Source organism: Nelumbo lutea, chromosome 4, assembly GCF_056320005.1.
Source record: "Nelumbo lutea isolate HS-2025 chromosome 4, American lotus-T2T, whole genome shotgun sequence".
NCBI classification, from domain to species: domain Eukaryota; kingdom Viridiplantae; phylum Streptophyta; class Magnoliopsida; order Proteales; family Nelumbonaceae; genus Nelumbo; species Nelumbo lutea.
In genome coordinates, this window is record NC_142687.1 from 14,487,245 (window position 1) to 14,501,900 (window position 14,656).

The window sequence follows — 14,656 nt, forward strand, 5'->3', positions numbered from 1 at the left end:
GCCCGTAGGCTTTGGGAGCGACTCGTAGTCTACTCTTCTTTGACTTTTGCTCGTGCCAGAGAGGCGACTGGGTCTTAAGTAGCAATGTGGCCCGTAGGCCTTGGGAGTGACTCGTAGTCTACTCTTTTCTGACTTTGCCCATGCCAGAGAGGCGACCGGGTCTTAAGTAGTGATGTGGCCCGTAGGCTTGGCCTATGAGGTGTCGAGCTATGATGGTGCTGCATCAGCTTCGTAATGCCTGTCACCCACTCCTACAAGAAGCTACTAGGAGCTCGACCTTCGAGGGCAGCACTACTAACTTTAGGTTGCCAACTCACACGGGAGCCTTGGAAGGCTCGACCGGTAGGGGCGCCTATGTAGTCAATTGGCCGCCAACTCCCGCGGAAGCCACGAAGAGCTCATCTTTGTAGGGGGGACCTTGCGGAGAGGACTGATGTGGCATTATCTGAACCGAAAGTAAGGTTGGTAGAGCTACTTAGTCCGTTAGCTCCCTACATAGTCTTTGAGTTCATAAAAAATGTAAATTATAAAGCGATAGTTTCAATTTCTAAAAAGTGAGGACTTAGCTTTGGTAAGATGAGAACTTAGCTTTTGTAGGATGAGAACTTAGCTTTTTGTAGCGTGTTCCCACAGACGGCGCCAATTGATGTAACCGTTTTCGGCCACGTACCAATGTTTTGTGATGTAAATTTTTTTGGCTAAGTACCTCGTCATTTGACCCGATGGTGGCGTGCCTTAGTGATGAGCTACTTGGTGGTGAGCTGCCTACTAGCGAATTGCTTGGTGGAGAACTACCTAGGGGTGAACTGCCTGGTGGCGAACTACCCGGTGGCGAACTGCCTGGTGGCGAGCTGTCTGGTGGCGAACTGCCTGGTGGCGAACTGCTTGGTGAGGAGCTCCCTGGTGGCGAACTTCCTGGTGGTGAACTGCTTGGTGGCGAGCTGCTCGGTGGCGAACTGCCTGGCGGAGAGCTACCTGGTGGCGAACTCCCTACTAGGCGGCCGGTGACTTAGAGAATGGTGGAGCTCCCTGGTGCGGCGCAATCCGACTGCCCTTAGCATGAGGGGGTCTTCTTTCCTTTGTAGGCAGTGGGAGCTGAGGGACCTGCTAGAACTCCATCTTTTCCTCCTCTTTGTAGGTGGCGGGAGCTGAGGGACCTACGAGAACTCCATCTTTTCCTCCTCTTTGTAGGCAGTGGGAGCTGAGGGACCTTCGAGAACTAAATCAGAGGTCCCAGGGATATTTTCCCAGCGGGGGCTCTCCGTCGCTTAAGTTAGCACTCTGATTGTAGAGAGCTTTGAAGATAATATTGGAGAAACGAGATAGCTATAGAGCAAGGATTACTTCCCTTTTTTCATCCCCCTCCCCTTTGGGAGGTGAGGTCTTTATATACCGGAGTCCTTGCGAGTTAGGTGGGTGAAAAGCCTCCAAATGGTAAGACTCGTCACATTTTGTTAGAACCGGGGTACGGTGGTGAATTCCTCGAGGTCGTTAGGCTGGCGCTTGTGTCAGGCGGCCAGGTTGGCGCCTAGGCCGGGTTGTCAAGGCGGCGCCTGCGTCAGTCGGCGGGTCAGTGTCTGGGCCAGGTTGTCAGGTCGGCGCCTGTGTCAGTTGGTGGGTCAGTGTCTAGGCCAGGTCATCAGGTCGGTGCCTGTGTCAGTCGGTGGGTCAATGTCTAGGCCAGGTCGTCAGGTAGGAGATCTTCCTGCGATACGCCAAACTACTACTATACCGAACTTCTCTACAAGTGGTGAGCTGCCTATAGCGAGCTGTCTGGTGGCGAATTGCCTGGGGGAAAACTCCCCGTGGCGAGCTCTGTCAAACTGTTTGTGGCGAGCTCTACCGAGCTGCTTGGCTCTTTGGCGAGCTCCCTGGTGAGCTATCGAGCTCGTGGGGTATGTATCCGCCGAGTTTATCGGTGGGTGTCTTATGGGCGGCTTGGCCGGATCATGTGCTAGGCTGATCCAGGTCGACCGTGTTGTGCAGGCCGCGCCAGGTCGCGCAGGCCGCGTGCCAGGCAGCGCACAGGTCACGCGTAGGTCGCGCCAGGCCACGTGCAGATCACGCCAGGCCGGCCAAACCGGTGCCCGAGTGGGTCACCAACTTCGTAAGTTTGTTGACTGGGTGTTTGCCTAGTTGTCACGAGGTGCCACGTGTCATAATTCCACTGGAGGGCCAAATCTGCCCTCATCAGGTTTAAAGAAATCTCAAATCGAACGACTAAGTTACAATTTGAGAACTCAGACCAAACCAAAACCATTTCAGTATAGAAATCAAACCATTTTTATTACGGTTTGATTTAGTTTGTAATATGGTTTGAGCCATATTGAGGTGGAACTTAGAAAGTTTAATTTTCTTTTCTTTTTTTTTTTTTGTTGTGAAAGTTGTTTATATACGCACATAGTGGTTTGGTTTCTAAATTTCAAAAAAACCAAACCAAAAGCATAAACCAAATTTAAAACTATTCCAAACTGAACCAAACCATTTCTAAGTTCAAACCAGACCAAACCATCAATTTCAATTTGATTCAATTCAATTAGACAGTATGGACCGTATAATGAATACCCCTAGGCTCCAAATAGCCAAATTTCTCTATAGCAGGTAGGGATTGTATGCACCCAAAGAAAAAGTCCACTTGGTTCACTTTGGAATCGAAATTAAAATTAGAATTATAATTAGAATTGCCTATTCCCATGTCCTGTTTGGTTTAAACGGAAATCAGAATTGAAATTGGAACTAGATGGAATGACTTGGTCGATAGGATAAATATCAAAGTCAAGAGATAGTTCAGTTTAATCAATTTGCAGTTGGCTCTGAGGTAAACCAAAACCCAATCCAGTCTTTCACGTTAAATAATGACCATGTCGATCATTCAATCATATAAAAAACGTGAGCACGTTAAACAACTGCTATTTTAATCATTCAATCTGATAAATAAACTTGAAACGTCAACACGTTAAGACATCCAACGAGCCCGTCTCACGGTACATGCGCATTTTTTGTTTGTATATTTAGAGCAGCTTCTTTTGGAAATTGGAACCAATTAGGAAGTAGGAAGCAAGGTGCAGAACCAAACAAGATATATTTTCAGAGGCTGTTCTGTAGTTACACAAATTACATTGTCTTGGATTCTGTACAGCATCTCTCTCTCTCTCTCTCTCTCATAAGAAGCTTCCTTGAAGGATCCAAACTAGTTCCTTTCCATCAAAGGAATATGTGCCATGATTTTTTTTCCTGCTATATTGGAGCTACAAACTGTGCAATTTTACAGAAACCAGAGAGGGGGAGGGGGTGTTAGTGAGTAGAGTTACAAGGAAACATATGACCTTTTACTTTTCGATGCCCTGTTGCAAGTACTGTATCAAATCATAGCCGGCAGTTGTCCACTTGTTGTAGGCATCAACGCATGTGCGAATCATAAAATTGGCTGCCTCACGTTCGCTCATCTCAGGGTGAAATCTCTTTCGAAGATTACCAATTGGGTCGCCCCTGCTGAAGCAAGGTAGGCCACTGTCGACCATCAACAAAACTGTGTTAATGATACCATCCATATATCGTCGTGCGGCAAGATAACCCTTCACGCACAAGCTGCAAATAGTTGACCATAAGACAGACAATCAAGATAACTATTAAGTTATTTAGATGAAAAACTATCATATGTAGGACAGTGTATACATCATACATGTTGTGTATGCGCATGTGGGTGTGTATGTGTGTGTCAGTTTGTGTGCGCATACACGTGTGAGAGAGAAAGAGAGAGAGAGATGTAGTGCAGACTTGCCTTACAAACTCGGTCCAGGTTTCACTTTTCATCACTCCAGATGGGTCAAGCAATTGAGTCATCTCGTGACTTAGCTTAAAGTGGGCACTTTCAAAACGCATATTTCCACCAGGTGAAATTTCAAAGATAAAACCAAAATCAATATGAACAAGCCTTCCTTTACTGCATATAAATAAGTTGGGATTAATTGGAATTTGCATTACCCTATTATAAATGCCAAAAATAAAGATGCCATATAACATGGACCATTTAAAGATGCAGAAAGGGGAAAAATATAGTTGGAAGCATTAATTGCCCGTTTGTTTTTATTTGACAATTTAAAGATGCAGAAAGGCACTTATCATAATATTGTGTATAGAAAAACCTACATGTAAGTTGATATGGATTTCTTTAAAATAGTTAATCTACTATAAATATTACTTGTTATGTATGAATGCATGATAAGTACATTTTTGTCATTGTGTGTATGTATGAATTGATGGTGGATTTGAGCACAATCCCCAGACTAAAGAAAAAAAAGCACCATGACTATACTGATAAAAAAGTAATTTTTTTTTTACTCTTCATTGGGACTCTGTTTCATTGATGACATGATGTGCCCAAATAACTACCCTACATTATCAGAGTGCAAAAGTAATGCCCATCTACACAGTTTACAGAAGCTAACCTGGTAGAAGTAATAGTTTCTCGTGTATGGATAAAGGTGCAACTTGGGCAGGTTGTGAATTTGGTTAAAATTTGATGGGGCCAACCTGAGGACTCAGGCCCCGTGCAGTATCAATTCTTCAAATCAGATGCCAATTTGCACTCCTATGTATGGCCCCCCTAGTCAGACTTGAAGTAACCCTAAAATCTCGAGAAAAGCAACCATACAATAGTATATCTTAGATATAAATAAGGCAATATGAAGCCACATGGAATGAAATCATTTCAGTTTAGTTTTCATAATATTTTAATACATTATCCCTTCATCTAAATGGACCTCCCAAAAGCATTAGTTCATTACCTAAATGGAACCATCCACGGGATGTTAACAAAAAAAATTAGATGAGTTATATCTCTAGAAAACCAAAAATAACCTCATTTTTGTTCTTATTAAAGTTGCCATCATCAGTTTATCTTTCATGAATTTTGCACCTAAAATGATTTCATTGCATGTGAGATCTAAATGCCCATAAATTTTCCCAATCTTTCCAACTTTAATGTCCGGTAAACAAAATATTTGGGTAAGGATGAAAGCCTTAGTAAAGCCAACTCTGAATCCTTACTCATGGCTTTTGTGTTGATATTGATATGTATGCATATTTTGAGGATTCTGGCGTAGTTTATAGTTACTCCCTATCATGGAAAATATAATGGAGATTACTTGTCAAAAAGAAGATTGCCATTGTGCCGATCCTTTGGTTGAAGTAAAAGGCTTGCAACAGCATAACCAGCACTGCTAACCATGAAGTTGTCACGAGCAGTCTCAAAGCTGGGAGAACCAACAGGCCCAAAGTCCTGTTGAAAAATCTCATATAATCCACCATCAGTGGTTTCACCCATTTGACTTCTGCTCCTTGAATTAGGGACAACCTGTAGATTGAAACCATTATAATAACAGATACGTGTATGAGATGTGATAAACTCCTTTTAAATAATATTCACATATTATAAACTGAAGAAATTAAAAGGATCTGCTTCATTTTTTTCAGCTCTAAACATAAGGATGTGTTTGGTTTGAAAGAAAAGGTAGGGAAACCCATACAAGGTTGTATAGGTTTCCCTAGTTATCTTTCAAACCAAAAACAGGATCTACAACTAACTGGTCTCTGCATTGCTGGACTTCCATTTATATATCATGACTTAATCGTCATGAAAAAACAGCATTTAAGTCTTGGTGTAAAGATAGTTTAGAAGATTTGACGATAAGAATTGATTCTACCTTCATGACTTTCTCGTCAAAAATCAGCAAAAAAATATGGATTATAATCACAATAGGTTGAGGACAACATCGATTTATTGGTAGAACATATTGGGTACAGACCCAGATAGTCACTTCTTTGACACTATTATACAATCTAACCTTCAACATGATCTTGCCCTAAAATGCTATAGCCTATCTCTCAACTAGGATACATAATACATATCAGTTCATACCAACAACACTTTACATGCTAAGAGGAAGGTGACAAACATATATTGCACCCTTTAAGTTTAAGCATTAACTCATCCCCTTTACATACAGAGACGAGTTTTTGGAAATAAAATTGGTTACACCTTTATTGGTGATTGCTGTTTTGAAACATTTATTGAATTTATAAAGCAGAAAGATGAAAAAAATTACCTAAATTGCTAACTAATTGTTTCCTATTAGTTAAATGCACATTTCAACCAAAAAAATATAGAAATCCCAGGGGAAATAAGAGTATATATGTGGTACATAGTATATTGCATCCATGATGTATGCTTTCTGTGATCTTGCACAAATATATTATTTTTAATTTAAGTAAGCACATATCCTAATCAAGTTTTCTGCAAATATAATTCATACAATTCTGACTTCATTGCATTAGTACAACTTAAAATGATGATAATCTTGTGGAAGTTTAACTTCCAAACCTTAAAATGCAGTACAGCTTATTTTATAATTGAACTTGCACTATCTATTCTAGTTGTATGCTTAGGTTATCGCATGATTCTTCATTATGTCTTCATACCTGAATTACCATTCCCAAAACAGCATGCAAGTTTCTTATGCTTCACACAATGTTTCCATGGTTTATAAACCTCTATAAGATTGGTTTCAACTTTATGAAAAATATCCACTTCAGAAATGACCCAAATTTAGACCAACAATCAAGTTTAGAGTCTCAAGCCCAGGAGAAGGTATTCTTATTAACGTATCAAACTAAAGTTCAAAACATACTCCCCTTGAAACCTGTGTAGCACCACTTTAATAGGTCAATTGTTAGAAATGTCAATTTGAAAGCCTGTTGCATGTCAATGTCCAACATCTTAGGTTTCATTTAATTAAGGGCTTAAGTGTTATATCTAGAGATTTACATTCTGCTCAAGGATTTAGTTGAAGCATCAAAAAGCAAAAAGAAAAATGGATGGGTAAGTGGAATATGTATAATAAGAACATAAGAGAAATTAGTTTCACCTCAATTATCCCTCTCTCAGGACCAGTTGGGAGAACACCATATGGAAACAAGTAGAGATTAAGTCCAACTGCTCCAAAAACATCCCTAAGAAGTGATATCACTTGGAGAGCAAGCACATCTTGTCGACAATCATCTCCTACCTATAAAATAAAGAAATATAGTTTATGTTGATATTTCAACACTATAGACACAAATTAATCATCAAAACTAGCAAAATACAAATATACTCATTATAAAGGAAAAAAAGAAATTCTAAAGAAGTGAACACCTAATTCTGCTATATCCAAGCATCCACTAGTTCAAGGTCAACATTTATCAGGACAGGGTTTTTATGGTAAACTAAAAATTTTATGAAGAAAATAAAGAGAAGGATACAGCAAGAAGAATTAAGATGCTCAATCAAAAGGAGTCCCCAAACAAAATACAACACACTCAGCCCTCTCATCCCTAAAGCAAAAATCTACATTATATACAACATGTGAATTGGCTACACCATACCACCCAACTAGTGACCTTCACAGAAAAAGGTCAAACCTCACCAAAATCACCAATAACAGAAGATAACCATTATAAACTTTGAACCTCACGACCAGACCTAAACTTCCTGTCGTCTACCCCTACTTCCCTCCCTCTCCTCTTAACACTCTTGGGTAAATTTGTCCACCAACTTGGACAGCCCAATCACTTCCTTGGAGAGAAATGCATCTTTATTCTTCTTACCCCTCCCTCTAAAAATACCAGGTTCCTCCAACCTCTTGGTCCCTACCTCAGTATCTACCTCACTGTCCATTCCTATTGAGTCCTCTCCCATCTTATCCTTCACCTTAATGGATGAATTCCTTCCCTTCCTTTCCCCTTCCTCAGCCTTCTAAAAGTATTTTCAGCAACTGCTATTTTATCTAATGGGAAGAAACCACTTACCTTGTGCACTTCATCCAACAGAACGCCAGGCCCATCCTCTTCAGACTCCATCTCAGCATTTCCTCACTCCTCCCTCTCCTGGACCTTAGTCATGTCAGCCTCCTTTCCAAAGAAGCATCTACAGGAAGAGGACAAGTTCTATATTTCCGGAGCTTGGTTGGAGTGGAGACACCACCCCCATTGAAACATCCATCTCTTCATTCATTGCCATGGGGCTACACATGAATGTTTGAGCTAACCATATCCTGAACTGACTCACCAGGCACAACACCTTCAGCTGCCAACTCAGAAATTGAGAAGGCAACAAAAGCTTGTTGAGAAAGTCCATTTTTTCTATTTGGTAGTTTTTTGATTTACTTATCAGGGGCAAATATGAAATTTTCGCTTTCCCTATTATGCAGTATCTTAAGAAGTATTAATACGGTCTTCTCCTTTTCTCATTCCTTTTCCTTCAGTCAAAATTTTCTTTCTGATTTCTTGTGCACATCCAATAACTTGGTATTAGAGTAAGCCTTGGTTTCATCTGCAATTGGTTACAGCTCATCAAAGAGCCTATTGATTAGAGATGATCGTTTCTGCCTGGACCCACATTGCCTGACCTATTGATTAGAGATATCCAGGCCTGGGTAAAAGCTTTTTCTTCCAAGGCCCACCTCAAGCACCAATATAACGTGGGCTGGGCCCAGTACCTAAAATCTAAGGCATACTTTTGTTCATTAATTTTTTATTCTTTATTTTGCTGCTGATTGTATTGTATGACCAGGGATATTCTGGGTCACTTTACCCGGTTATATATATATATATATATATATATATATATATATATATATATATAGAGAGAGAGAGAGAGAGAGAGAGAGAGAGAGAGAGAGAGAGAGAGAGAGAGAGAGAGAGAGAGAGAAGTTAGAAATACAACCTTGTACCTTGTATATATATATATATATATTAATATATGCATAATAAGATTTTAGTGGATGACATACTCAGGAGGTTATTGGCTCCTTAATGGCTGAAGCTGAAGTTGGGTTGACTATTATACCTTGGAATATTTTATGACTTAACTATTTTATCTACCAGAAGACAAAGCAGTAAGCCATTCAGTTCAGACACTTCGTCCATTATCAAATGGTCCCTTACTCTTTTTTCCTTTTTCAATCATATCTTTATTTCTCGCTGATTTCTTGTGCACATTGAACAAAGCCATACCACCAATGTGCCACCAGCTTCCACATGACGCCTATAGAAGCATTAACATCCATCACCAACAGCCAAGCAGAAGATATCTTAGAAACCTCCAGCCTCAATGCCAGGAGTTTGAAGGAAACTCTCCTCTTCAATCTGGAGCTCCTTCTAATACACCTTCACCATTGCTCTTCATAGAATTCCTTTAAACTTCTTCAAATTATACTCACATATTTGTTGGGCCTTTAGATGTTGTGGGCCTGTAATACATGTTGAAATAATTTAGTTATTTGTGTTAGGGTCTGTTTGGCTAGTTAAAGCGTTTTTATTTCAATTTTTTTATTTCTGTTGTCTGTTATTGTACTCACTTACAGCAGGGGCACAAGGGTTTTTTCCCTTATTATTTCTGCCGCCCTATATAATATAATAAAGCTGGCGCCGCCAGTACTGTTCCATTGCCAATTTCTTCTCTTCTCTTTTCCTTTCTCTCTTCTTCTTCTCTTCTCTTCTCCTTCTGTTATTTCTGGCCGGCCTCACTGCCAAGATGGTATCAGAGCGGGAATACTGACTGAGAGAACAGATCGAACAAGCTTCCTTCCTTCTCCAACTTGCTGAATCTGGGCGGAACAGAGAGCTGAATCTGGGCTGAAGAAAACAGACCCTAACACAAATAACTAAATTATTTCAACAATACATCTTAGGAATTACCAGACCACTGCAACAGGAACTAATGCCCCTGACTCATTTCCCAACTTAACCATCAAACCGAGTTGACTCTGGCCCTTTTTGAGTCTGCTGCCTTGTTGGCTCAATTACTCAGTCTATCAAAACTCTGAAGCGCTACACCAAACACCATTTTGAAGCTGACTTAATTCAAAGTTCCATTGCTCTCACCGCTTCCCATTACCTTGAAAAAGAGCTATAGAAGTCAGGGGTAAAATGGCCTTGACTCCTACCACAACACCACTCAAAGAAGACATATCCTTCTACCATTCATTACAAGTTACTTTTTTCCTTTTTTCTTCATTGGGGTGATGAGACTCAGGCTACTCCATGAGCCCCATATTCATATTGGTTCCAGGAGACTTCTATGTTTCTTAATATTATTCTCATTAACATAACTTCTGGTTAGCAATCAAAATAAGGCCGCGTTTTGGTTTGGTACAAAATAAGAGAAAAACAGAAAGTTGAGGGAAAGTTCTTAAGGAATTCTGCCTAAATGTTGAAAATTAATGGAAAGTAATAATAAGTCAAAAAAATTTTCAGAGTGCACAAGCACATTAATGGTTGAGAGAAAAACTTCAAAAATATGATTCTTAGATCTGAAAACACTGGGTAAAATTGATTTCTCATTAGCTGTATAGCATTTTGTAGCAAATCCTTTTGAGAAAAGTCATGACCCATAGGAAAGGTCCATGCTTCAGAGTCCAGGATGAACATATCATTCCACTGGATGCTGAGATCACCAAATAGTTTAGCTGACACCTTGTGATAAGACATAAGAAGCCACTATATCATACTTGGTAAGAATTCTCTGTTATAATGTGGTTTTTCTGGCTTTTCATATGTTGCTGGGACTCATCCCAGACTGGATTTAGCCAGGATATCTTTTTGTACCTTGTTTTCCTCTCCTTAATAAAGGTTGCCCTGTTACCAATCCAGAGATAAGCAAGAAAAAAAGGAAAAGATTACCTTGAAGATGCAAGCTTGGGGTTTAATATCATTGAGATCCCCATCCCTATCTACTACATTAAATGTAATCATAATAGGAACTTTAGCTGCCGACTGTAGGGGAATTCCACTATCCACCTGAATGCCTCGAACTAGTTTACCAGGAGCAGTAGGTAGGTAAAGATCTTCCCCATCCACTTCAATTTTTTCCAGCTCCCTGTTATGGCAAGAAAACTATCACTAACCTCAGATGAAAAAGGAAGATTCTTTAAATAAGTCCAACATTAAAATACATCACAAGGAAATTTTACCTTCGGATACCAGCTCTGCGTTCTTCCTTTGGAAGTGGGTAGAGTACACCAGAAATAGATGTGACTTTATCAAAAAAGTTAAATTCTCTTTGAAAAATGTCACAGGCATTTGGAGTGAAACTATCAATAATCCGTTGCCTAACAACAGGTAGTAGTGCTAGAAATGCACTATTCTGCAATGACAAAAGGTATATATGAGAAAGCACTGGATGATATAGATCTCAGAAATTCAGTCATCCAAGTAGAAATCAATCATGCATCTATGAATTAATGGGAACCATTGTGTCAAGGATACCTTCAACAGTTCTAAGCCACCAGCTGTAACACTATGGATGCAACCACATCCTCTACATGATGACTACTGTTTTAGTCATACGTTAACTCTTTTACCAATATCTTTCCTTTTTTTAGATGTTTTAGAATAGGAAGAAAAATATGTTATGAGGAGCCACTGAAATAAATGATCAAATAAAAATAAAGAACATAAAGAAATAGAAAGTACAAAGACAAATTACATGCATCACCTTCTCCCCACAAAGCAGAAAAGAGAGTTAACCTGAATGCTGCTCTCTCCCAATATATTAACCCCCTCTAACAAGAGAATCTTCAGGAGCATTCGCTGGTTTTTGGACTCAACAGAACTAGGAGTTCATGCTAATGCCAAAGATCTTTCTCCCCGAATGTGACAACATAGCTGTGTTGTCTCAAACAGACACTGGATTTTTTCTCCAGATTTTTCTATCCACCAAATCAAGTATGTTGGATGTCTCTAACATTTCAAAGAAAAGAAGCATGTTCTCAGTCTCTATTCCCAAAAGTGCTCCATCAGAGAGGATGGAAACTGAACACAGGAGGCATAGTTGTCGAGGTGACACCTAGGTGATGCCTAGGTGATAAGGCGTTCTTGGAGGGTTGCCTCGCCCAAATGCCTACATATTTATACCTAAGACACCACACAATATTTATATTTTTATTCTATGTTATTAATAATAGTACAATAGATATTATTAGACTAAATTATTCATATTGTGGGTTTATAGTATTAATATTGTGATTCTTATACTAGTTTCTTTTTGTTATTTTCTTATTTGTTTGGGTTCAGTCGAGACACAAGTCAGTGGCATAGTCTTGAACCCTTTAGGACTTTAAAACCTGAATTGACAAGTAAAAAATAACTTGAAGATTTTATCCAATTGAGACAAGAAACCTGTATGTTTCTTTCCTTTCTTATTTTTCTACTCATAAATATGTTGACATTCTATCTATTGATATGGGGTTTGTACTTATTTTAGGAGAAGCATGGTGATTATCAGTTAAAGATCACTACTAATTACTATGAAACCTAGGGATCTAACCTAGGATTTATATATTTTTTATTTTAAAAAACTCATCGCTTAGGCGACAAGGCGCTCCCCTATCACCTAGCTTCGCCTAGGTGCCTTGAAAACTATGACTGGAGGTAGAATTACTTTTAAAAACTTATACTCAAGCAGTAAAGAACTCAAGTGGAGAAGAAGATGTCATCCCTTCTTGAATGGATGGAACATTTTCTCCTTTTAGTCCTGGATCTACATACAAAAATTTGTGAATCAAATTTTTATGGTTTTTCCTGGGTCACCAAAAGTAAATGATTTATTTACTATTTTTCCTCCCTTTTTTCTTTGGGGGGGATGTTTAATTGTTTTCAATTCCCTTCAGCATCTAGACATATAGAACTGTAGTTTGTATCAGAATTGTTTTGAACTAAAACGAATTGGAAGATTAGAAAACCTTCTTATCTAGTTATTCTTGTTTGGGGACAGGTCTTTTGGAGATTTGTGATCTTATGCATCCAGTGTACTAACTAGATGGTAGATTGGCAGTAACTTCTTGAGGAGGTGGGGGGGGGGAGCAATTTTTTTGTGGAGGTCCATTTTGCATTAATAGTTGAAGATGAGAATTGAACAACCAATTGCCCATCTCTGAAGATCAATCTTGCATAATCTCAAAGTGAATTAACAAAAGGAATACACAAACATGAACATACCTTCCCAGCACTTGCTTCTTTCCCTGTTTCTGGAAATGTTTCTCCCTGCCAAAAATATAACATCAAAGCTAATTCAAGCTCAAGCATTCAAATAGCATACACAACAAAGTATTCCAATATATCTTGTCAATAGTTATAACATCAAAGTAGATCCCTGTTAGTTTAAGGGCACACAATAAAAGAAACACCTGTAGATGCCAGATCAAAATGTGGGCAAATATATCACTTCTTTGTGCTGCTCCAAGTAAATATCCTTCTACCAATTTCTGCATGAAAAAATAGAATCTTAGATGAATTAAATCAAATATAAAAAATAAGGAATTCATAGCTGCAACAGTACAATGCCCATAGAAAATGGTCACAGTAATAACACCAATGTGCATCACATGGATAACTCACCCCTTCATCATATCGCAGAGCCTGTACCAATTGTGGCATGAAGAAGGTAACTCGTTCAGGAGGATAGGACTCCAAAACTCTAAGAACATATGCCATGACACGTGGATGACCCTTATATGCAGGAGTAAGAAACTCAAGGGCCTGTGTAATTGAACAAGCAGCCCAATGTGGCAATTGTTGCAAAAGCACTGAATTCTCTTCAACAGCCTTTGGAGTGACAAAAAATGGTAATGCTGCAGGTATGCAGCGAATATCAAATATATGCAACTGCACCAAAAAACAGACCGACATAACTTATAATCAAAAGAATTTGAGAAAAGGGAAAGAAAAGAATGGCCAACAGAAATAATAAATAGTTAAGAAACACCGCCATCTTCAATATGCTGACGAAAGACCTTGAAGCCCACCATGGAACATGGTTTGCAATACATCTCCTCATTACACTGGGGCGATATGAAATATTTCAAGTATATATTTTTCCTTCATATCACTCATATATCAAGGATATTTGGAATGTTATTGATAAATTAAACATCTGAAATTTAAAATTTTAGAATATTTAATTTTTTTATAATTTGTTAAAATCATTGAAAATTGTTGGGAATCTTTTCCTAAAAGAACACATGGACATTCTTTGATTGATAACAGGCTTTCCATTATGAATGTGGTTCACTAAAGAGCCATTTGATAATGGCTGAAATGGCTGAACTGAAAAGCTAATTGTTTTGTCTTTTAATGAATAAGTTTTTTAAGGAAGTTGTGGGCTCCTTAATGGCTGAAGCTGAAGCTGGGTAGAATACTGTAGACCTGAATATTTTATTATTTAATTATTTTATCCATTAAAAGATAAACTGATAAAGCAATAAGTCATTTAGTTCAGCAACTTCATCTGTTATCAAACGGCCCCTAAGTCACTATCATTCAAAAAATGGGGCACACAACTGGAAAAGCGATGAAGTCGGGCACTTGACTAAAAGGGATTTCCGAGAGATGAGTAAGGCTGATCTTGCCATAGCGAAAAAGGTTGGAGAGGTTGCTCTTGAAGGGATTTCTGAGAGGTGCAAATGTAATACACATCCTTAGGAGAAAGTGGAGGAGGATGAACAAGGGTGTTGTAGACAACTCCATATGTCTGAGAGAAACCCTTGGCCACCAACCTTGCCTTATATCTTTCCACTGAGCCATCAACATGATGCTCAACTGCAAACGTTCACTTGCA

At 39.1% G+C, this 14,656-nt stretch overlaps 1 protein-coding gene across 4 annotated transcripts in view; it reads right to left on the reverse strand.

Moving 5' to 3' along the window:
• Nucleotides 1-3,063: 3,063 nt before the first annotated feature.
• Nucleotides 3,064-14,656, reverse strand: part of LOC148854085 (phosphatidylinositol 4-kinase alpha 1-like) — a 160,043-nt gene continuing 148,450 nt past the window's right edge. Inside the window, exons 18-27 of one of the 4 annotated variants that reach the window (XR_016095034.1) lie at nucleotides 13,438-13,704; nucleotides 13,227-13,304; nucleotides 13,039-13,083; nucleotides 11,013-11,185; nucleotides 10,723-10,918; nucleotides 6,927-7,067; nucleotides 5,148-5,356; nucleotides 4,449-4,627; nucleotides 3,782-3,943; nucleotides 3,064-3,588 (exon numbers count right to left, since the gene is read on the reverse strand). Coding sequence is in view for 3 of the 4 variants with exons in the window: in XM_088941757.1 (XP_088797883.1) it covers nucleotides 3,330-3,588; nucleotides 3,782-3,943; nucleotides 5,148-5,356; nucleotides 6,927-7,067; nucleotides 10,723-10,918; nucleotides 11,013-11,185; nucleotides 13,039-13,083; nucleotides 13,227-13,304; nucleotides 13,438-13,704 (1,530 nt within the window). In the remaining variant the exon portion in view is untranslated. Of the gene's footprint in view, nucleotides 3,589-3,781; nucleotides 3,944-4,448; nucleotides 4,635-5,147; nucleotides 5,357-6,926; nucleotides 7,068-10,722; nucleotides 10,919-11,012; nucleotides 11,186-13,038; nucleotides 13,084-13,226; nucleotides 13,305-13,437; nucleotides 13,705-14,656 lie in introns of those variants that run through there. The other 3 variants (XM_088941758.1, XM_088941757.1, XM_088941760.1) reach the window with 3 other exon arrangements.